The sequence below is a fragment of the Bradysia coprophila genome, chromosome II (genome assembly GCF_014529535.1).
Source record: "Bradysia coprophila strain Holo2 chromosome II, BU_Bcop_v1, whole genome shotgun sequence".
In the NCBI taxonomy this organism is placed as follows: Eukaryota; Metazoa; Arthropoda; class Insecta; order Diptera; family Sciaridae; genus Bradysia; species Bradysia coprophila.
Window position 1 is genome coordinate 6,509,976 of NC_050735.1, and position 25,499 is coordinate 6,535,474.

Below are 25,499 nucleotides of genomic sequence, written 5' to 3' on the forward strand. Positions count from 1 at the left end.
TCTTCTATCGGAACAACCGTTGGTACACGAAAAAATAAAAATTCGATTAAAACCATATCGAACATTTCAGTTTACTATCAATTAGTCAACGAATTTCCAGATATTCTTGACTTGACAAAATTTAAATCAAAAGTGAAAAAGCACAATGTTAAACATCACATCGTTACCAAATGTGCCCCACTTTTTGCAAAAGCTCGAAGATTACATCCCTCTAAGCTTCCAATAGCTAAAAAAGAAATCGACGATATGCTTAAACTCGGTATATGTCGCCCCTCAGACAGCCCCTGGGCAACACCATTACTGATAAAAGAAAAACCATCAGGTGGTTTTAGACCATGTGGCGATTACCGACGTTTAAATGCTGCAACGCAACCAGATCGATATCCAGTTCCAAACATCCAAGAATTTAACTATTTCTTGCATGGAAAAAAGATCTTCAGCGTTGTCGATTTAGTCAGAGCTTATAACCAAATACCCGTTCACGAAGACGACATACAAAAGACGGCAATCATAACACCGTTTGGTTTATTTGAATTTCCATTCATGACTTTCGGTCTATGCAATGCCGGTCAGACGTTCCAACGTTTTATGAACGAAGTCCTCAAAGAATTAGACTTCTGTTTCGTCTACCTTGACGATATTCTAATAGACTACGCCAAAATGATTTTTTTTTCTCAAGTTTTTTACATAAAGCTGCTAAAAATTGAAAATAAAGATACCCGTGTCTCGTCTTTTGACGAAAAAACTTGAAACCGGAAAGATTTTTAACTTTATAAATTCCTGAAATATGTGATTTGCGCCATTTTCCACCCAAATTCCACATAAGGTCTTAAGTTTGCCACTTTGCAATTACAGTAGTATGAGTAGTATTGTTCACTCAGTTCATCCAGTTTTGACTGATTCACTGAATTTTGTTTTGATGAAATGTCAAATCGGGACAGTAAATTTTAAATCTCAAACAAGTTTGTGTCGAAAATTTGGAGTATTTCGCGTAAAACAAAGTGATTCAGTTTAAATTTCGCACAGAAAATAGTTCCGAGTGTGCTCATGCTAGTGTCTTAAACAGAATTTAGGACAAATTCTCCGAAATACTTTTAAAGACAAATTAATTTGGTCAAACATTGTAGGTGTTGTGAAAATCTCATTTTTAAAAGTAATTTGGTGTGAATTGTGCCATTCAGTGTTCAATTCCTTAATTTTATGTGCCTAGAAATTGCCTGCAATACGTTTCGTGCTAATTCAATCGGTAAAATGTGAAGAAAACATACAAAAATATGTTGCCATGCAGGTAAACAAAATTCTTGACATGTCTGTTGTGAAGATAGTCGTAAGTGACACCACAAAACTGAAATTTTTTTATCCGTTAATTTAAAAAATGATTTTTTTGGCGGAAATGCTTTTATTTGAATGTGTGCATGATTCCGGTAAAATAAAATGGTGATAAAGTCACCACTATTGATGACCTTTAAAATGGCATCATTGGTTAAATATGATTGGCATAGTCTATTGCTTCCGAAAATGAAGAAGAACACAAAAAACATCTCAAAATACTTTTTGCTCGCCTCAACGACTACGGCGTAGTTATTAACTTGCAAAAATGTGTTTTCGGACAAAAAGAAGTCAAATTCCTCGGATTTCTAATAAATGAACACGGAACAAAACCTCTCGACAACCGAGTTAAATCAATATTAGACTTTCCCTTACCGGATACAGTCACCAAGCTCAAACGATTTCTCGGTATGATCAATTTTTTCCGTCGCTTCATGCCACACGCCGCAGAAACACAACTACCATTGTTTTCTTGCATGAAAGGCAACATAAAGAACGATAAAACACCTATCACCTGGACTGTGACCATGATAGAAGCTTTCAACAAATGTAAATCAGATTTAGCAAACGCAACTTTGCTAGCGCACCCTAAAACTGACGCACCTATCGGTTTACATGTCGATGCTTCCGATTATGCACTTGGAGGTGTAGTTGTTCAGTTTGTCAATAATAAATGGCAACCTTTATCATTTTATTCACAAAAATTAAATACTGCACAGCTTAAGTATTCAACTTATGATAAAGAACTCTTAGCCATCTATGAAGGAATTAAACATTTCCGACAAATTTTAGAAGGAATGGAATTTACGATCTTCACAGATCATAAACCATTAGTTCATGCCTTCACTCAAAAAGCTGACAAAGCAACCCCTCGTCAAATACGACAACTAAACTACATATCTCAGTTTTCAACTGATATTCGACATCTACCTGGAAAGAAAAATGTTGTTGCTGATGCAATGTCTCGAATAGAAACATTGAACATAGTACATTCAATATCACTTGATAGCTCAATTGATTATAAATTACTAGCCGAAGCCCAAACCAGAGATATGACGGTAATCGACAAAGTAAAAAAAGACACGAGTCTTAAAGTTATTAAAACGGACTATCATGGTACAGACATATTTTGTGATATATCAACTGGAAACTTGAGACCGATTGTTCCTCCTGATTTTCGCAAAATTGTTTTTGACAAAGTCCATAACTTTGCTCATCCAGGAATCAAAGCTTCTACAACTACGATAAAAAAAGATTTCGTTTGGCCAACTATGATCAAAGACATTCGAAATTATTGTAAAAGCTGTATTCCTTGTCAGAAGACCAAAGTCTCACGACACAACTCGTCGCCAATCACACCGATTGATATGCCGAATCAAAGATTCGATCATGTCCATTTAGACATTGTGGGTGCACTCCCTAATTCAGAAGGATTCAAATATGTCCTAACATGCATCGATCGTTTTACAAGATGGCCCGAAGCAATCCCTATGGAAAACCAAACCGCTGAAACATGCGCTAAACAGTTTTTCTTCCATTGGATTCCTCGCTTCGGCGTGCCAGAAGTTATAACAACCGATCAAGGTAAACAATTCGAATCAGATTTGTTCGCCGAATTAAATAAACTTCTTGGAACAAAGAGATTGAGAACAACAGCCCACCATCCTCAAGCCAATGGAATTCTTGAAAGATGGCATCGGATTGTTAAAGGAGCAATCAAGTGTCATTCAACACCTGATTGGATGAAAACGCTCCCTATTGTGATGTTAGGATTACGTTCAATAATTCTACCTCACATCAACGCTTCTGTTTCAGAAATGGTATATGGTACAAATATCCGTTTACCATACCATTTTTTCCATCATACAGAAGAAGATCTTTCAAAAGATCCAAGTTCTTTCGTTGAAAAGTTAAAACGACATATGAATGATTTACAGCCTGTCCCAAGCGCTAATCATCATAAACAAAAAGTTTTTCTTTTCAAGAACTTAGATACTTGTACTCACGTATTCGTCCGTACCGATGGTTATAGAAAACCCCTACAACCTAATTATGAAGGACCATACGAAGTAATCAAAAGAGATACTAAATTTTTCACTCTTAAAATTAAGGGAAAAGAAAAAGTTATCTCTATCGATCGACTAAAGCCATGTTACGAAATTCCGTTGCTCAACGAAATTTTTAAACAAACTAAACATGTAACTTTTGCAAACGATCTAGTACACTATTCTCTAAATGCCTATAAAAGCGGCAACAATATTTGAGAAAAGTACATTCACTTCTAGTCGTTCGAAAGAACAACAACTACAAGTAAATAAAATAAAATATTTAAATAAAAAATGATGGAAACACTTAAAGACGCAAACACCGGTCTAAAGTGTATCATTGATACCGGAAGTCCATTTTCATTATTCCCACAATTTGAAATCAATGGACGATATACATCCCTATCTATATACAACGGAAATCAAATCCTTCCAATGTATGAAAAAATAGAAAAGAATATAAAGATCAATAATATCAATTATTCGTGGCGTTTTTACACCGCCAATATTGATGAAATAATTCTGGGTGCTGATTTTATCGCAGCATACCAAAATCAAAATACATAAATCAATTGAAAAATTGACTTATATCCAAAAATCAATTATAAAATCCAGAATCACCAGCATCATACGATACAATGATCATCAAAATCAAACAAACATTTGGAAAAACATAAATCAAAATCGCCAATAAGTTCCTTTCATAATTTGGTTGGTCAAATGGAATCAAAAGAATTCACGCCTCAAATGGATACCGAAACCTGATCCTAGGGGGGAAGTGTGTGGTAACTCGTCAACACTCGCCAACACTCGACAACATATCAATTCATCACAGTATGCCAATCAAATGATTCCAGACATAGTAGACATTGTATCCCCTATATATACGGTGTATTTGTTAGACTAAGATTCATTCAAATATATGGATTCAAACTGAAAGCATCTTGCCTTTTCGTTCCCCATAAAGTAAACAAGTTTTAGCAAAATCCCCTGAGCTGTTCCTGAGAACCAGCGTCTGCCAGGTCTTGAGAAAGTTCTTGAGGTTCTTAACGGATGACTGTGAATTCAGACTTAGCCGAGTATTCCTCCTGATTCCATTGGTCCACAAATCATTTCTGTACATAAGTTTGGTGTATGCTAGCATTTATGTTAAAATCCTGATGATACGGACTGACACATCATTATGCAGCAGGAGCGCATACCAAATGTATACGTGTGAAATGAAGACAACGCAAATTCTCAGATTCTGTTATTTAAACTAAGGCATCAAACTAGGTCCCACCTTTTGGGCGGGTCAGGTCCCTTGACTGACACTTTTCTAAATGTATTTTTGATCAATTTCATTGCATTTTCATTTTTTATTGTTAAGCTTCAGAAGCATCACTGGTTCCAGTTTATTTTTTCAGCTGTATTCATTAAAACTTGTCAAATATATTTACAAAAACAATCTTTGGAAACCATTGAGCGTAAGGTGAAATGAGTTTAATCCACTTTTTGAGTTCTCATTTTTCTTATAAATCCAGAAATTCAGAAATTAGTTGAGATAATTCATCTTGCAAAAATTTAACTTTTTTATTAAAATTTCTCACACTTTTTAATCAAAGTGTACTCATTTGATAACATTCATTTTGTTGGCGTAAGATGTGGCTGTAAAGGCAGTAGATAACTACATACTTGACTAACAAGTTGATAGTCAAATTTGATAGTCAAATATCAATATGTTAGTAGTTTACTAGCAAGAGACGTTTACACGTTAAAAGCTGGGCATCGAATGATGAAATTATTCTTCCTACTAGTTTCATGCACATCGAAAACAAACTTATATGATATATGATCAACATGTAAAATCCCGTTTTTCTCGCATAGCTTCCAGATCCCTAGTCTTACATAGCCCATCTTCGAACTTAGCCTCGGGATTTTAATTCCACGTATTTAAAAAAAAGAATCATCCAAATTGGTTGAGAATTTTTCAAGTTATCGTGCCCTCAACGAAAAACTGTTGCCCGCATTTAACGTTTTTCATAGCATTTCATACATTTTCAATCACAGTGAACCTTTTTGTTACCCACATTTTTCCAAGGTAAATATAGCGAGGAGGTAATGCCATTCAGACATAAGTTCGATGCCACTGACATCTTTTTTTCTTAAGGTTGACTACGAGTTGCTTGTATTTCACAAAAATATTTTCACTATCTCACAACAGATGGCCCGACTTTCTATTCCTCACTATATTTACCTTGCATTTTTCGGTATTTTCTGGTGTAAGACCCTGATTTTCAGTCAAGGGAATTAATCTCGTTCTTTTGACTTTTCTAAAAATCAGTGACTATTTTTGGGAAACATTTTCCGGAAATTTCCTACATTTTTCCACAATTAAGGAAAATATGCGAAAATCGATGTAAATTCTATAAGAATATGGGAAAACGTTTTCACTCTCACAAAAATAGTCTCTAATAAATGTTGAAAATCTCGTCACTACGTCCATCTTTTGGTCAAGGATCCATCAAAACCACAATATTTAATCAATTGAAAAACGAGGTGTTTCTATTCGTAGAATTTTACTTTATTTTGAATATATCACACTGTAGTAAATTCAGTTATAATTTGAGTAAAAGTAGACTTGACTTCGTTTTAAAAATATTTTTGAGAGACACCTGTTAACATTCATATACAATTTAATGTTTTTTTTTTGTTTTCCTTATAATATCTCAAATGCTTTGATTTTTGCAAAAAAAATTATTTTCTATCGCATCAATATTCTCTAATCCAAATGTTTTGTTTCTTTCATGACTTCAACATTTATAAAATGATTCAGTTTACAGGGATTGAAAGAATATCACAAATTATGAGTTATTAAAAAAGTGGAAAAAATCAACAACTACACAAAGGTAGCGTGGAATATTTTTGGGTAAACAGTTTCCCATATCTTCACGAAGTTTCCTCGTTTCTACCATAATTTCCTCAATTTTCCCAAAATTTTCTGTGAAAATTTTCAAAAATGCAGGAAAGTTTGAGAAAATGTGGGAAAACGTTTTCCCAAAAATTGTCCATCCATCAATCCAGATTTTGATCGTTCAAGTTTTTCTAGTTCACATCTTAAATGATTAGTAAATTTAAAGACTAAGTTCTCAGGAACATTGTACAAAAACTAACTGCGATTGGAAGGATTATAAACTAGGAACTGGGCATATCTGGCAGAGCGTAGCTGTTACGAGTTCGAAAACCTATGGGCAGTTTATCGTTCTGACTCTAAATCACTAATAAAATAGTTTCTAGGACGTCAAAATCCGGAGCTATCCCAATTTTAAGTTAAATTGGAAATGCATTGGTGCGATCGAGATGCAATGATGTCACATAGTTTTATGTGGACGAAAAACTGGCCATAGGTTTTCGAACTCGTAACTGCTACGTACGAGGTATACACCATACGTGAAGTAGTGTTATTTGGAATTATTATGCGATTTGATTTCCAGTTACAATCAATTTGGAAAATCTTCCAATGTTGAATATTCCGAATATCGTATTAGTAAACCACTGCTTCTATGAGCGGTCGTCGCGATCGCCCAGGTCGAGAGGATAAATTTATTGATTTTTGGCTTCCACACATATTGTCATCAATCGTTCCTTGCAGAAGCAGATTCAACTGAAATTTTTACTCATACGAGCTTCGAGACTTGAGATTCGAGTGAATATTCTCGATGCTAATTCCACTTGATGGGTGACAACATTTTACTGGTGAAGGTTAGTTTGAAGCAGGGAATATTTTGGAGAAATCGCAGAGAAATTTTGGGAATTTTTAGAACATTTGATAAGGCGATTTCTCAAAATAATCCCTGGATTGAAGTATTAAAAATAACTTTTAGTAATTTGTACTTCCCCGCCAAATGCGAAGTATCGTGTAATAGTGTAGTCCGACGAATTACATCCTGAGATTCAGAATCAGTAATCTAAATGCCCCTGTAAACCTTTTTCAAAAATGAACAAAAAAATCAGAATGGAAAAGCATAACGAGCCAGAAAGTCTTTCTTTAATAACAACAATATTGTTCCATGATTTTGATTCATACGACATTAATAACGTTTACTGACTGTATCCTATTTAGGCGAAACACTATATTCTCATGCATCTTCTTAATCCATAAAAGCTTTCTCGATAAAATTTTACTTTTCTTTTAAATATAAATTCGACTCACAACTTAGCTAATTGACTAAAACGGGCGATTTTCTTTTTCGTCTCATCTCTATTCGCTATCATAAGGTTCCTGTTTAAGGTTTGTGTTACTCCTAAATTTAAAACTTTTTTTAATTTCATTTTCCATGGCTGTTAGTGTTTACGTATATCTTATCGTGTGGCTAAAACCGATCATGCAACGTTAAAATGACCGCAAAAACATTTTACGTATAAATATCTAATTGAAATACTTCAGTCCAGCGACGAGTAAAAATTTTTCGATAAACAATTCCGAATCCAAAACGGCTATATGAGCAGCCCTGCCGATCAGCGCGTTGGCAGAATGTGGTAATGCATGATGAACGTCGAACCGGGCGATGGTCAATTCTGATCTGGCCAGCATCGGTGCGATTATATTGTGTACCATTTCGCTGGAATTTCCGTTAAATCAATTTTAATTGTTGAACAGGCTTTCGTTTTACACTTACCGATAAACAACGCCTAAATTTGACATGTCTTGTATAGCTGATTTGCATAATTCCAATCTCGCTGAGTGCGGTGGAACGTACCGATCCTGGCTGGATCCGCACAGCAGAACGTTTTTGAATTGATGCAATGTACTTCTTTGGCTTAAGCGGTACAGAAAACTTTGGCGCAAGTCTGCTGAGTCTCGTAAACATAATTGCAAAAGGGAACCAGACTTTTTCCACTTTTGCATGAACCACATACCTGTGGATTGATGCAACAAATTTGTTTAAAAATAAAATTATTGGTTTTACAACTGCCTACCCATATTTACTAGACCGCTACTGTTGTAAAGTGTCCCCAGATGCGGTCCCGATAGTGACAAAAATGTGTAAAGTTTTGGTAGAAGCATACGCATTTGTGGACGGGCCAGCGCTGATCGAACTATAATCGTACCGAGTGAATGAGCCACAAATGATATCCTTGTCGGATTCAGTCCATATGTTTCGATATGACAGAGAATTTCGTGAACTAGTCTGAGAATATGAAATCGAAATAGAAAAAAATTGAAATTCAGTCGCCACTTTTGTAAGGAAGAGCTCCAAAAAGATGAACAGTCCGTCGATGAGAAGAAAAAATTTGAATGTACAGGGAAAAATCATTTATGAATCGATTCCGACCCAGAAAATCATATGAGCCAAATAAATATTCGTAGATCAGTCAAAATATTAAAAAAAAAAGTTGTTCGTAGAAAAAGGTGGAGATGTACCAACAGCATATACATTGTGCATATACCAGAGACTATTTTTGGTAAAACTTTTCCCTATATTTTCCTCATTCTCTATTTTTCAAAAAAATCCAAAAATCAAATATCGAAAAATTCAGGAAAACTTTAGAAACGCATTTTTACAATAGTATTTGACACTGTTGAACATAGAACATCGGTATATGCTATTCGCACCCGAGTTCGAGTAGATTGTGTCAGTATTGTACACCATTTTCACCCGAGTCATGAAATAGTCTGGCTTCTTATGTAGAAAAAAAAGCGTTCTGATCGATTCAGAACTTTTTTGATTTTTGACGACTGGATATGATTGGGGCCAGACTTTCCAAACTAATTTTTTTTTTGGTTTTTGAACCGGTAAAAACTGGTTTTAGTGTAAAACTTAAAAGTGAAATATCTCGGTCAAAACTGAATATTTCTTTATGATTAGACCAGAATCTGAAAGGTTGGCTCAATACCTATAATCGCTAGAACAACTTTTTTTGGAATAACCGCTAACTTTGAACTCCATTTACCTGGCCAGTTCTAAATAAAATTTGACGTTAGAGGGCACGTTAGAAAGCTGGTGACTAGTACTTTCAGAACGAGCCGGCCGAGCTTGTACGTATCAGAGGAACATGAGATATACCGCTATGAAGCACGCCCCTTCCCACAGACATTTTTCTCTAAATAAGATGAGAAATTACCTGAACTTTTCGAATGTTTTTTATCATTTTACCCGAATGAATTACTAGAGCAAAGTGTCTTTGAATGATTCCCCATAATATGACAATTCTTGAATGTCCTCTAAGTGCTCCCAACGCTAGAATAGTATGAACTCAAGGATAAAGTGAGCTTCCATCAGTTTTTTTCGACTATATTTTGTTTTTATATTTTACTTTTCAGTTTTACACTAATACTTGTTTTTACCGGTATTTACAGGTTCAAAACACCAAAAAAAAAATAGTTCGGAAAGTCTGGCCTCCTAATCATATCCAGTCGTCAAAAATCAAAAAAAGTTCTGAATCGAGCAGGATGACATAAGAACCCGGACTAAAACGGTTTCAATTTCACTTTAAACTCTGTACAAAAATGAGGTCAAAAGGATCAAACCAAACACCTTCCTTATACGTATCGTACAAGACCAAATTCGGTAGGATCGAAGAAACCACCTTTATGTTACCATTCGTAAAAGGACAAAATTCCAGGGTCAAACAAAATGCCTTTATGAGAGGACAATTTCAGTTAAATAGAAATCGGTAAGTTCTCTAGGCTTGAATCCAGATGGGTGCGAATAGTCACTTCGTAAAATATTGCTTTCATCGTTTCTACTACACATGGATTTTGGTGACAGTAGAAAGAATCTTGCCCAAAACAGTTGGTACCCTTTCTCCCACCACCACTCGAATTTTTTAAATAAAAAATCTTTGATCAATAACGGTCATCATATACTATTTCTGCTATTTCATTCATTGATTATTTGTCGACAAATACATCACAAATAAATCTACAATCACAAGCAAGACGAAAAGTCGTTTCATACCTACTTTACACGTACACATACCATATTCAAACGAATCACTTATTACTGTTAGTCATGCTATTTAATGATGAACTGAACCACCCGTATGACGTATAATAAATCGAACTTCATTTTAATTGATTTAAATCGAACTTTGCCTTCTTCGTTTAAACATCGACATACTAGGGGTAAACCATTATGGTTCGTTAAGTTCGTAAGTAAGTCAATTTCATATTCTTTTTTGACATTTTGCTATGAATTAAATGTAAAAAGTTTAAGAAATTGGCTTACTAATGAACTTTACGAACCACAATGGTTTACCCCTATTGTACGAAGGACAACGGACGAGGCAAAAATTTAATGTATGGGTACACATTACGAGTGCTGCCGTAGTTCGCATAGAAAATTTTAAAGAAACATAAAACAAAAGAAGTTTTTTTTGCGAGTTACGGCAGAGCAGTGTAATATAAGGAAGTTAGGGAGATTAGAGGACAACATCAATTTTTTTTGGTATACTCAATGTTGTGTGCATTTGTCTCCTCGTTGTTTTTCTTAAGATCCAACCGAGGATCCAACTAACTATTAAATTAGAAACTGTCGTACGGGTGTTACAAAACGTTCGCGTTATCCCTCTTTAAACTGTTATCAATGCATATGCAAACTATTTTTTTTTTGTATTGAAATTATTGTTTATCGATTCGGATTAAGAGATTAATTGTTTTTTCAATCTTTGAATTAGATTAACGTCCGGTAGTACCTGAATGGAACAAACTTGTTTACCTTGAGTTTTTTTTAATAGCATTTAACCAACCATGCTTAAGACAAATTTAATAAAAAATAAAGCTCAGTTATCAAGAAAACGTCAGTGCAGACAACTGACATCGTATCGTGTAGAGCGTACTCAGTGTACTATATTAGATTCGTTAAGTCACGATAAATAAAAAGCCTTGTGTCATCAATGCTTCTTAAAATAGTTAAAATAAAATTTTCGTAGAGCACACATTGCACACATTATATACGAGAATCAATACACCAAATTCAAAAAATTATTTCGAGTTCGATTAAAACTTTATGATCGGTCAATTCGCTCTCCGAAGACCTCCTATTGCCTTCGTAATGATTTTGATTTGGTTTTCAACTGAAGACAAGACTGTGTATACCAAGTAAACAAATTATACATTTCGTCATTGCTGCACAAATAGATATTTTCAACGATTGTGCTGAGTAACGAAACGTTAAAAGTTCTGTGATCATTCTGTGAGTATTTCGTTCTTGAAAGATGATTACAGTGAAATTGTGTCTAATCTTGTCGCTCGGGACAGTGTTGATTTGTTCAAATGTTTGCGGTGAAGAATGTATGTCACCTCTGCAAATAATCACAGCCACTAGGGCTTTGTGTGGAAAGCATCGAAATAACAAAGTGTTATGGCAACAAGTCATCGATTGTCATATACCGATTTCTGATGAGGTTGAGTAATAAGATTTTCTTACCAGAGAACTTTATGGAAAGAGATGTTTTTACACTGAAATAATCATATTACGGTACGGTCTACCTCATCATCTATAGCATCTCATTCCATGAATTCCGTTGAGAATTATGCGAATTCATGCCGCAAGTGCGCTAAGATATTCAAAATGGAAAGTGTAACACAGTGTCACTCTCATTATCATCTACTGTAGCTACACACACCAACATACATACCACAATTCTTTTGTTCTAAATGCCAAATGTGACACTAGAATAAATAAAATTCGATGCATACGTCAAAGTATATAAACACTAAAGGTAATGCAAAAGCGTAGTGACGCACGGATCATTACTTTCAGGTGAATTTAGTTTTGTCACGTTGCAAACATGTTGAGTTCGTTTACGTCAATTCTATACAAACTTAGCAGATGCGACAACATTAGTCACAAGAAAATATGACGATGGTAACATTACAAAAAATTAATTCACCTGTAAGTATGCATTCCAAAATAACTCGTGAGTTTAAGAGTTTATATACTTTGGTCGCGGTGTCGCCTTTCCCATGTTAGAAGAAGGGAAATTTGCTTTTCAGTTTGTTTGTTCAACCATTCGTTCACCTAAAATTCAAATTTTAAGGCGCACTTACGGCGTCAATTAACTAATTTCTAAATTGGAATTAGAGCAGAAAAATTGGAAATCTGAAAGAATATCAGAGAACAAACTCAAATATTTTGTCTTCAAAAAATAGTTTATGCGTAGCAGTGGCGAAGCCCAATGTGCTATTCACAAACACGTTGATGATCCAACTAACACTAAATACTCCATTCAAGATGTCTTTTTCAATATTTGCGGTTTGGTTGACGGAAGCTTTTTTGATCAAGTCAGGGTAAGTCTAAAGAAACAGTTTCTGAATTGTTTTAAAAGACTAAACAAATGATTCTTTAGGGTGGCGCGTGTATTTTAGCGGGAAAAAGCAATCCATCCGTTATGTCCCATTCTAGAGAGGTAGCCGCAGTCGAAAAGACTTGGGGAAAGGATGTGCCTTGTAATGTTGGGGTGAGTAACAAAAAATTGCACTCATTGATCAATGATCATGAAAGAGCCGTAGCAAATAGTACGGGCTGGAAAAGTTTAGGTCGGCTTTTGTTTACAGATGGCTTAGATCTAAATGTTGTCCCGCCATCAAATTTTATCTACTTCGAGGAGTAACACACTTTTAGAACGAAATCGATTAAATTTTGACTGAGTGGAGTAAATTGCAAGCGGTGTCGCACTTTCTATTTAGTCCATTCAGTAGAGTGAGGAATTCGTTCCCGCATCATCAAGCGAGTCGGCACCGGTCAGCGGTGGGTTTTCATATTTTATTTTTAGAAGTTGGCACACATGCATTGGTACATTATACCCCCTGGAAACCCGTGCTTCCTACGTAATAAACACTTACTAAGTGAGCTAACCTTAATCTATTTAGTCAATTTAGTCCTAGAAGTGCGTCACCCCATGGACTGCGTATCGTTTCGCCTTAAAATACTACGAAGTAAACATGGCTTATTGTTTCTCTTCCAGAAATGCATTCTGAAACTGGACCTGAATTGACCTGAAACTGGACCTGTAACTTGTAATTAATGTGATCGGCCCTGTTACATAAGTTTTAATTGACGATATGTCATGCGAAATGTTCATATGCACAGCTGATCTAGGTGACTGATTAAATAATTTTTCCGTTGGTGGAGAGATCGTTTTTCATTTTTAACGCGATTCCCTTGGAAAATCTCGCATTGTTGGTAAATAATAAAAAATTTACTCACCGATCAGTCATGGTATCGAAATCGGAAAACGTATCCCCCTGATTTCGCTCAGACATCAAAAATTCCAAATGACTTCCGGGCAATCCCAATTCCAGGTAAGTGCGAACGAGTCTTAAATCGGCCGAATTGCCGTCCAATCCATGGACGCAGATTATCAAATGCATTCCGTTCGCGGAAAATGATCGATATTCGTTGCTGATATGGAAATATGGCATTTCCGATGCAAATTTATTGAAATATGAGTAAATTTGTCCGGCGTATTTGATTTGTTTGCGGAATTCCTCTCGACATTTTTCGAATTCCAGTAATGGCGGCTCGTCGATCGTACCTTTCGCGAAATTTCGAAACGACTTTCGCTTCGGCTTCCGAGTATTTATTTGATTTTTATCATCTTCAGTCGCACCGGACAGTGTCAAGTCGTTACTGCTTTTACATTTAACAACTTGTCGTTCATTGATCCGACCGTCGTACACATGGTACAGTGGATTATCAATAGCCCCAACGTCAGTGGAATGACTGGTATGTAGGATCGGTTCTTGTGATGCTTTCGTAGTTTTCGTAGATGAATCATTCGTATCAACGTCTCTGAATTCGTATGGTGGTAGGGGAGCATCACGGAATTGTTGGGGCGGGGGTAACTGGAACTCTTCGCTAACATTTGTCAGATCGAATTCCGATTTTGATTTTTCAGTTTGATCCAAGGATTTCCATTTTGATTCGTTTGCTCGGGTCAATAGTTGCATTTTAGAAAATCGATAAATTTCCTTGCTGATGTACGGATGGATGCAATTCTGAACTGGTGGCGTTTCGATCCATTCATCTTTCATGTTCCTTATCCGTAAGGTGGATGGAGGTAGACGCACAGTTACCGATGAAGTTTTCTTGTGAATCATTGGTCGCGGTTCTGCCGTTTGTCCATTTCCATTCGATATTTTCACTTTGTCAGGTTGATCGTTCAGTAGTTGTAGCAGTTTCAACCGTAATTGCTCGCCATTGACCATGGTCTGTTGTTCGTCTTTCAATGTTTCTGGGCTAGATGGACCTGAACTCTTTCGACTGGATACCCAGCCGCTGTGATCGCTCAGCGACGACTCACTGCTGATGGGCGAAGCAATAAATTGTGGTGGAGGTTGTGGCAAGCCGTCCCGGAAGGATTTCATATTTGAATCGCAATTTTCTAATTTAAAAGGCACACTAGACGATAACGGTAAAAGTTTCACATATTTCCGGTTCGTTGGCTTAACCAGTTCACTTTCTGAACTACTCGAGTTGGACATTTGAGGGTGACCGTTGTTCGAACGATATTTCGCGTCGCCGTTACGTTTCAATTCGTTTGCATTGTTCGATACAGCATCTCGATGTAAATTGTGTGCCGATTTGCTGCGAGGAAATGTGTTGTTGGACGATACCAAATCGTACTGTGGCTTATTGACGGGAATTCGTTTTTTGCCATGGATGGGTGGATATGAATTTCGAAGACCGATTTCGCCATTTTTCGGCAATGAATTGTAGCCACATTGTTGAGCCGAGGTGTTCGTTCCTTGTTGGTGATTCGTTTCATTGGTCGAATCTTTTGCTAGCTTTTCCTTCGTACATTTGTTCGTTCGATCGAGCGTTGTGACTGGGTGTTGTGAGAAAACTGCCACCACATCGCTGGTATTGGCAAGTGTGGAATGATTTATTGTGCCTCCGGGGTTTTTATACTTTTCTCGAAATTCGTTGATATTAGCCAGTAGATCGTTCGATACTATCACGTCATTGTTCAATTGCTTGACGGAATTGGTACCATTTCTATGACTTTTGATTTGCTTCTGCTCATGTGACATTGAACTCATTGGCACCACAACTTCCAATTGATCCAAAGATTTGCTGTGATTGGTCTGTATTACCAGACCACCGTTGTGGCAATAGAAGTGGTTCTGATCCCACCTGTCTTTTGGAGCAGGTAGTGTGGATACGGAGTGATGTGACAACGTTCTGGGCATCAGACCGTTTTGGGTGGTCGGTTGGATGGACAAGCTAGCTTGAAATATATCACCTGGTAATGCGGAGCGCGATGTCAACACTTCGACGAAATTGGAGTTTTTCGGATTGAGTTCGCTGTGTAACGAGACTACTCCACACGAGCACTGTTTCCGACCATTCAAATTCGAGGTGGAATTGTTGCGCACCGACTGCAAGGCAGTTTTTGACACATTCTCACTGGCATTCAAATGTGGATCTAAAACAGTTCAGATGGTTTAGAAAATCACTTTTTTCGATTCCATGGAATCTGTCTTACCACTTCCCATCTGCTTGTTTGAAAACTTTGGCGTATCTCGGTAACGGTCTTCGAAAATTAACGGTAACGAACTCGAATCACCATCTAGCGTGTTACAATGCACTGGCAGTGGAGGTAGTAAAAGCATATAGCGTGATCGTCGGGCCAGTTCGCATATGGTGCCATAGCTCTGATAGTTTGTGTCGCAGCAGCCACGAGGATTTTCCATCATAAAAAAACCTTCCGCAAACCGACGAACTCGAATTGTGTGGTGTTTCTTGGCAAGCAAAGCGTGAACCGACGGTTGACTGGCTGTAGCTAGTACACGTCGCCAAAACAGTATGCATTCAGCGCACAGCTGAGCAATGTCGGAATTTGCACACGCAACAAAGTCTTCTTCGTTGTCAGTAAGCTGTAACAGACAGAGGGGGATTAGCGTGCGACAAAAAATGTGAAACAAAACTGTACCTTTGCAAGATCGGCTAACTTTCGTAGCCTTTGGCTGGTGTCTAGGTTTGCTGATGATAAATTTACCAAAACTGACCATTGATGAGGTAGTACTGTACAAAATTCCATTAGATTCGCCTGCAACGACTCTATGGCATCTAAGAGTAGTTTACATATCTCTATATGTAACTGAAAATGAAGAAACGAATGGCAAAATCAAGAAATAAATTTAACGACTAAATCGACATTACTTGTCGCGCATTTGACATCCTAGCACCCGTACCGCCGGCACATTTTATTGTTCCACCCACTTGTGAGCTAAAAAATACTTGTTCCATTGACTTTGGCGATATAGTACCACGGCAGCTGAATCCATTGGCTGTCCACGGTTTCGTGCTCTTTGGTGCACTTTAATGTTAATAGTGTAAATAACTGAATTACAGGACAAAAAATGGTAACAACTAAGCCGCCACTCACTTAATATAAGGCTGATGTAACGCAATTAAGCTTGCATGAATTCCCATTGTGATCGACGATAAATGAAAATAATCGAACAGAATCGGCAAATGATAGTGTAGGCCTTTGACTGGATGGAAGTTAAGTTTCAAATTTCTAGATGACACCAGACTTGTCTCGGTTGCCTTCTCTCCGAACCATAGTTCAACATTCAGTGAAAATTCAGCGCGTTCAATTGAGTCTTTCAAATGACGACTATCCACTGAAAATTACATAGTTCATGGGTGTTATTGTATTGTACGTGTATGCGCTATAATTGACCCTCGTCAACAGACTTACGTAGTAAATGAGCACGAAAAATTATCGCTTCTTTCAACGAAACTTCTTCATTTCGGTAAAGTATTTGAAAGACGTGTGTTGCCCCAGTGCCATTTACAATGGATGCTGATGGAAAAGCAGTCGACGATGCTTCCGGTATACATGTTTCCACCTGAATTGGCAATCGCGATGATGCTCGAAGAGAACAACGAATTTGGTATAGTCTGAAAAAAAAGTCGATTGTATATCAATCAATGACGTGCCAGTGGAAATAAACGTTCACATCAAACACTTCAGACAAGAGCATTTTTAGTTTGTATGAATGTTCAGAACTGAAGTTAAATGAAGCTTAGACGAATAATAGTTATTTACATGATAGATCACGGCAGAGTAAAATAAACCAGGCAGGAGCGGTTCATTTTCGAAACGTCAAATAAGGGACCTAATACACTGGATGAAAATGAACTCAAATGAATACTGACATAAATTGAAAAATTTCGTTCGCAAGAAATATAAGGCTACTAGATTATTCAGGTTCCTAGTCAAATCAGCGCTCAGCGCTCCTGCCTGGTTAACTTTACTCTGTCGTGGATAGATGCATCGAAACCATACTTGTGTTTCGAACTACATCAGTCGTGCGTGATAAAAAGATGAAAGTTATTGTTTTCGTGCGTTTATTGACCTCGGTTTCGCCTCGGATTAACCAAATTCACACTAGAACACTAACTTTCATCCTTTTATCCAAGCAAATTATTACTGTGCAAGCAAATAACTATTGAATAACTATTTGAGCTACATCGTATTTAATTCAAAGAGTCAGCATCGCCATTCAGAAAGGAAATGTAGCTTCAATTTTGGGAACAATCCCACCCACGAGAGATTTGAGCCATTTGAGCGAAATATTTTATTTGTAAATTAATTATTATTATACGAAACAATAAATGAAGACACGTAAAATGTAGGAAAATTGAATGATTCATGTGGAATAGAAGTAGATATTTAATGACTTTGGAAAATGGAAGCGTACTGAATTCTATTACTTCGTTTGTTTAATCAGGTCCAAATTAGTTGTTTGCTTTGTTTAATTTCACTTCAAATTTAAACCTTTTTCTCAATGTTTCTTCGAAATTATATTTACCAAAAACACATCGGAAACGTCTATTCTTCACACTATATGGACGGTTTGTTGATTGACATCACACGTTTTTTTATTATTATAAAGAATTCTGTTTATTTTAGAACGTTTAGTGGCCAATAGATTGACTTTGTCGACATTGCTTTCAGATCAAGATCACAGTCCTCAGACACATTCAAGGGTAATAATCACAAATAAAATGTAAGAATTTTAGTTGTGATTGTGATTCGTCGATAACGTCGTGGATTAAAGTTTTATTTTGTTTTCAGCCAACGCACTTCAAGCATGAGCTTTAGCCCGAGGTACTTTTACTCATCTGTATTCGAAATATCAAATTATTTCCCGATTGTAGTATGACGTTTTCCTTTACGAAGGAGGGAAAGACTTTTCCCTAGGGACGGAAAGTCCATTTTCTCTCCCTAGTAAAGGAAAATCTGGAAGAATTTTTCTTGTTTGGTTTTGAGAGAGCCAATTCTCCCTCAATGAGCTTTTAATTTTTCCGCTTTTTGTTTATTTCCTATTCAGGAAAACGATGTAGCTCAGTGTGAAAATACTTTATTTTAAAAGCCACTAAGAATTTTTCATACAAAATAGTACTCTATTTGGCAGCTGTCACTCGAAACACTTTTGCTTGAAGTGCGTTGTTTCAGCGTATGCAATTTGACTACATTGACCATTTTATACTATGTATGACAAAAATGGATATCTATAAATGACCGTGGATACAGTTCGAAGTAGAATAGAGTTGTGGGGCAAATCCTAGGTCTTAAAATTTAAACTAAAAAAAAACAGTATGTCTTAGACCAATCTTACCATTTTATTAATGTGTCCATTCCCTCCCTGGAAAAACCCATTTTGTTGTCTCGGGGCCAAAAAATGACTTTTTATCGTTTTGCATTTTCTGGCCACAAGAAAACAAAGTACCGTACTGTCTTGCTGGGAAATTTTGCTGTTTCGACTGTCGAATCGACATGTGCACCTTTCTACATGCCCAACAAAAAATGTCCCAGCATGATAGTAATTTACTATTTCTAGGTTTAAATAGCCAATCACTTTACCGTTCGTTGATTTCGCTCCAATCACGGCACTTTAAACATTTTACTCTAAATAGATTAGTGAAACTGGACAGCCCTAACACTGTAAAAAATATGGATTTTTTTTTCATATAAAGAAGTACTCTATTTGGCAGCTGTCACTCGAGGCACTTTTGCTTGTAGTGCGTTGCTCCAATGTGTAATTGTGCGACCTCAGATTTAAAGATTTCGAGCTAGGTCTGCGATCTAACTTTTTGTTCTTCAACTTTCCATTTTCAGGTAAGTTTTTAAAAGAAGTTTTTATACCCGAGATGATATGCAAACGAAAAGGATTATCAGTTATTTGACAAAATATTTCCATAAAAAGTTGGTAAACCCAAATTATGGTAATTGTGCTACTCATACTTAATCGATTACCTTTCGTGAATTGATCCACCCTACGAGCTATAAATATGAGCATAAACCTTTATGATTTAACATCGGAACAAAGGTTTTTCTTTATTCTCCATAAAAAAACGGTTTATTAATAAACATGTTGACTGACCTTTCCAATAAAATCTGATAAAAATGTTACACAAAGTTCAAATTAAGAGCTTTTTGTGTTTGATTTTCTTGTGTATAATACATTTCCATTGCCATTGACATGTAATGTATACCTCTCCATATTTGTATCCGAATGCAGTGAATGAGTTTGTTTTTCTTTGATCTGATGACGTCATACCCACTGCATATTTGATTTTACATTGTTTCATGTGTTCAACTATAGTCTATATGCAATCCCTTATATGACGATACAACAATGTTGTATGTGTAGGGTGGTGAGTTCTACATTTTTTATTGCACTCCGTTAACGTAATTGTAGAGTAACGGATTCAGTAGAGGAGAAAGAAAATTGTCGTATTAAAACATTGTTAAGAGGAGATTGGCAGACTTTACGCTCTGAAAACGTTGTTGTAAAATTTTGAATGGGTTTTACAATTACTTGAATGTTAATCATGCAATTGATATGCAAATGTTGTAATAATTTATAGGCTGAGGCACCACCTTTGTGTGAGCCGGCTGCAGAGTTATAATTGAATTACATTACATAATAAGGACGAGGTTAATATAATGACTCCATTGACAGGATTATTTTCCGATTCCGGACAACATTTTGATGGCGATTCAACTATAAAATAGTAAAAACGTACGACAGCAATGGAGTTTTTTTACTTACCCTCGTTGAAACAAATCGACATTGTAAAATTTGTAGAATTCCACAGCGAATTCAATAGTTGCCTGTAAATCAGCCATTTTAACTCTTTAAAATCTTCATGTTCCAAACACAATTTTTATTTTCGGTTCTCGAACGAGCGTATAAAATATCTCCTTTCTTCAAATCAACGAAACCATTTACAACGAAAAACGTTCACAACTTTTTCAAAACGCTAAAAGTACGCGATTTTATCATCTCGGACACATTCTTGCAACGATTTGCAATGCCGCAACCCGGACATTGTTTTAAACTCTCAAGTCCCGAAACGGAATTAATCCAATTTGAAATTAGCTTTTTTTTATCAAAACAAATTGATTTTTCAGTTCACATCATACACTTTTGCCAGTGGAAATATGTTTTCTCGTATGATTTGCCACTTAGACCACTCATGTCACGTTTTATCCATTGAGCATGAGCATAAAATGCTCTTTTCCCCGCATTTTTCACAGTCGCTTATGTATGCTTTCCGTTATGTATACATTGGGATCAGCTGATTGATAAAAATTGTTATTGGTATAACTTGTGGATTTGATAGGCACTAGATCTGTGCACTGTGCGGTGATTTCAACGAATGGTCAGCAAATAAACCACCTACAAAACTGCTATGCATAATACGTTTTTGTCTGCTTTATAAAAAGATTTCCACCGCAAATCTAACGAACGAAATTTTTGTCAACACTCAGGAAAATTAAAAACAACATTCCAAGCACATTAACCATGTCAACTGAATGAACTACTCTTTGGATCGGAATGGATTCGATATCATCGACTCGATGTCTGAATAGTTGGTTTTGCATTCCAAACAAAATTGAATTCGTTCTTAAGAAGCGGGTAGTCAAATGCTTCTACCAACAGTTGCAGTGCCGAACTGGCTACCTGAAACGAAAATTTGTAAAATACCTGAGTATGGATCGTTCCCACAAAAAATAGAAAAGCCCTTCAGGTATCGCCCTAAAGTCCATAAGGCCAGTCTTGGCCAGTGAAGTTGTTAGAGGAAACTAGAACAGATCTGAAAGAAATTGAGAACTTTGATCCTCACTTGCTCAGCCGCAGAATATTTAATTTTTGTTGGAGAATTGAAGGGTATCTCAACGAAGTCGCTAAATCTGTAACTTCATCTGTCATAATCATAATCTATTACTTCAATTATTTCATACATTTAGACTCTAGATCTTCTCCATAGAATGTACAGAATATTCACAAATGTAAAGTTAAAATTAAACATGCCTTATCATCACGCTCAGAGGTCGTATACATAACCGATGTTTCTCATCACTCATTGTGTAGGTTATAGAGCTTAAAGAGTTGATATAATGCGAACAACAATAATGTGCTGTCTTTGCTGTTTCTCTTTTTCTTTTCTTTTTTTTGTTTGTTTTTGATTTGAAAATCTATTTTAAGTTTTCCGCTTTTCTTTACTTGCAAATATTATGACAAAACAGTTCGCTGACATGAATTTCGGTTGGTACAACAACACTGTGTTTTAAAATGGCATTGCGTTCGGTATATGGAAACAGGGGAAATTGCTGGTATATAGGTATAATTTCGAGGGTATTTTTTCAGACTGGGGTTCGGTTCCCATTCTTGCGCAATGGATTTTTACGTCGATATGTCACAAACCAATGTCAATAGTAATTTCACTTTGAAAATAATCGACATCGACGAAAATTAACCAACATTTCTTGTAATGATATATTCGGAATCAGCGCTTACAGGACTACTTTTGGTTGTAACTTACAGGACAGAAGCTTAGATTTATCTTTAAAAAGCGTAAAGAGCGTAAAGAAATTCAAATAATTCCACTTGCTTAAAATTCATTCGAAACTGTTTTTTTTTTAATCGACTTGCTGCACAACAATAGCTATTTCTGTAGATTGAAATGAACGGAGGTGAGGATGAAGTTTTCTTCAACGCAAAGCATAAAAGTAAAGTTTCTCAGGGTACATAGTCATAATCTGGGTAGTTGGGCTATTTGGTGCCCTCAACACCTGACCGATTGTTCCACAGAAGAATTACTTGAATGACGACAATAAATTCTGTGTACACAGCAAAATATCTTAGTCTAACTTTAGGCGGAGATATATTTAGCACAAGATGAAAATCCTAAAGGCTAATAGGAGTTTCTCACGCTATGCTTCTACTCACTAATTCACACTAGCTAATGGCTCAATGTTTCCTATGGGGGACGCCTACATCCAGCAGTGGATACAATAAATGCAGAATCAGATGAAGAAGTAGTAGATTGAAAAAACTTTGCTCATTCAACGGACTAGATTAACTCAGATACGATACCTTCCATTGAAACTGGTGCGAGTCTTAAATTTATATTTGTACAACGTATTTCGAGAGATCAGGCAAATCTCCTGGCTACCCCTGGCGCTCTATCGACAATAATTGCTATTGGTAGTAACAATTGTGCAATGAAGTGTAGGAAAATAGTAGACTATTCATCCCAATTTCTGTTGTATTTTAACAACGACACAGACACCCGACATAGCCTCGTACAACTGTGTAAAGAAAACCTCAGTTTTTAATTCATTGTTGAATTGCATTATAATCACAAAAGATCTGGTTATATCGTCTCGGGTGTAGGGTGCGTATACTCACTTATAGTGCCTCAATTACTGCAAATAATCAGCAAGACTGTCGTTCGCACTAAGTGCGACGCACTTAATAGTGCTTGTGCAGGTGTAGCACGTACCACGTACCTTGATGGTTTCAGTATTCCGCTCCTGTTCCTTACTATGTTCATATATTTGTGTTTTTCAAAACGTTAAACAAGGTGTAGGCTGACTTAACAATCTTTATCAAAGGTACGGAAGAATCAAAAAACGCTGACCACCAAATCAACCAAATAGGAATCCTACCTTAATGAATGTATCCAATGTTAATTCATACAGTTTCCCGATCAGCATCTTGTGTGGCTGCTTCAAATATTCCCCAAAGATAATTATGCTCACTTTGACTAATTGGGGCTGTTCGATCCAATTCGATTCAAATAAACTGTAGGACAGACTGTTGCTTGACAGAGTGATCTCGTTCCCGAAGTACGTAATAACGTATATTTCGGAAATAGCACAGAAAAAGGCGTAAATATGAACTAGACGCACCACAAGATTGTCACTGGCGAACTAGAACAAATTGATCGAATCAAATAAAATCACGGTTCGATGGATTGCGTTTCATACAAATGCCAGCGCATAAACTGATATACAAATGCAGAGCCCACTGACACATAAGTGTAAGAAAAATAGATTGGCAGTTAGTAGTCCCAGTTCATCGATTAATCTTAAAAAATGTAAAATGTACTTGAAACGTGGTAACAAGCTGCATACACACAACGAACATACCCCCTTATAAATAGGTGGGTATTAATCGATGCCAGCAAGCCCTGGAGAAAAGAATTGTGATTTTCCTTCCCTGTCCCATGTCCAGTAGTTCGTCCCATGTTTACAATCTCTCTCGCTAGGATTTTATATCTCAGGGAACAATGAAGCATTAAGTACCAAATTATGACTGAAGACGAGATTACCACCATTGTCAGTAGCATTTCGATGGAAAGAAAAATACTTGCGGCCCAAAATGCAAATTCGGTGCTATTATAATCCAATGGAAATCCGATTTTGAACAGGAACTGTCTCTCGCTTACGAAGAAAGGTTCAACTACAGCAACAACCACAGCTGCAACAGAGCACGTAGATGCAGTCGCACATATAAATACAATGAAATAATTCATAAATCTTTCCAAATTTTGGTTCAAAAAATTGAGGTCTTCCACGTCTTGAATCGGATACACACAGATCTGATTTATCAACATGATAATCTGTTTCTGCTTCCAAATCACAATCAAAAGTGTAACGAATGCAACTGCAATTATAATGGATGCATCGGCTAAGAATAGACGATCATGTTCATTTTCACTTGTAATTGATCCAGCAGCTAATGACATTACGTAAAGGAAGTAAAAGATGCAATAGAACCACTTTACTGCGAATTCTGTAGCTGTAGGCTGATCTCCCCGATGCCAAAAACCAATGCGATACAAGACAAGCATAGTTTTATCGATCACTTTGTGAATTCGTACAAAATGCGTCTTGGAGTCGATGTTTGGAATCATCGGAACGGTTGGATAAGTACTAACGTTATGTAGCCTAATTTGTTAACATAATTGAAATATATTTTGGTATTTTTGAAGGAAATTATAGGTAGGTCGGCACGTGTTGAACTTAAAATACCAAAGGATATCAATACATATGTTATTAAGTACATTACGTTTGATGGAAATTGTACTTCTTGTGTGAAGTCTCCGAACCGAGACGAAGCCGAAGATAGTAAACACAGATGAACCACATTTTCCATCGTTTGTCAGAATTATGACTGAAGACGATAGTACCACCATTGTCAGTAGTATTTCGATGGAAAGAAAAATGCTTGCGGCCCAAAATGCAAATTCGGTTATAATCCAATGGAAATCCGATTTTGGAAAGACAGATCTAGAAGACAGTTTAAATTTATTCGGATCTATTACTTCAATGTGAAACGACGATTGCGGGCAGAGCGAATTTGTTGAAAAACGGAGCGTGAAGATTTTCTTCTTTGGATTACAGAGTGAGTTGAGCAACCTTTTAATTCGCAAGTGACATACCGTGGACACTTGCGATAATTTTAATTTTCACAGGGCTTCGCAGGGCTTTGCTCTCTGTCCAAACAAGGACTCACTAAGCCCCAGGGACTATATTGACATGAACGTTAAAACTCATTTTCCGGGGCATTAATGAGAAAAATAACTTACGTCCTTCTTAGGAACTTTTTTTTGGCCTTGTGTGGTTGCATCACTCTCCTTCGGCTTGTGTTGCAAACGCCACACTTGGCAATAAGGCCTCACATCAAGGCAATTCAAGCACTGAAACTTGACAGTGTGTCAAACAACTGCAAAACACTGTAAAAAACCATTTCATACAAAATAGTAGTCTATTGGCAATTGTCGACCATGATCACTTTTCCTTGAAGCGCGTTGCTCAGACCCC

At 36.6% G+C, this 25,499-nt stretch overlaps 1 protein-coding gene and 2 long non-coding RNA genes across 3 annotated transcripts; 1 reads left to right on the top strand and 2 right to left on the bottom strand.

Annotated features, from left to right (window-relative positions):
- Window positions 1-7,432: 7,432 nt before the first annotated feature.
- Window positions 7,433-21,142, bottom strand: LOC119069576 (protein FAM135A). Its single transcript, XM_037173664.1, has 10 exons — window positions 20,434-21,142; window positions 17,070-17,272; window positions 16,752-16,992; window positions 16,526-16,682; window positions 16,296-16,463; window positions 15,849-16,239; window positions 13,568-15,788; window positions 8,334-8,545; window positions 8,033-8,273; window positions 7,433-7,975 (listed from the first exon to the last, which is right to left on the bottom strand). The coding sequence occupies exons 1-10, from the start codon at window positions 20,508-20,510 to the stop codon at window positions 7,783-7,785; spliced, it is 4,104 nt and encodes a 1,367-aa protein (XP_037029559.1). The 5' UTR covers window positions 20,511-21,142; the 3' UTR covers window positions 7,433-7,782.
- On the bottom strand, window positions 9,216-9,585 carry LOC119069591. The gene is made up of 2 exons (XR_005086357.1): window positions 9,480-9,585; window positions 9,216-9,423 (listed from the first exon to the last, which is right to left on the bottom strand). It is a non-coding gene; the product is annotated as an uncharacterized LOC119069591 (long non-coding RNA).
- On the top strand, window positions 11,150-13,493 carry LOC119069585. The gene is made up of 4 exons (XR_005086356.1): window positions 11,150-11,762; window positions 12,511-12,648; window positions 12,708-12,818; window positions 13,326-13,493. It is a non-coding gene; the product is annotated as an uncharacterized LOC119069585 (long non-coding RNA).
- Window positions 21,143-25,499: the final 4,357 nt, after the last annotated feature.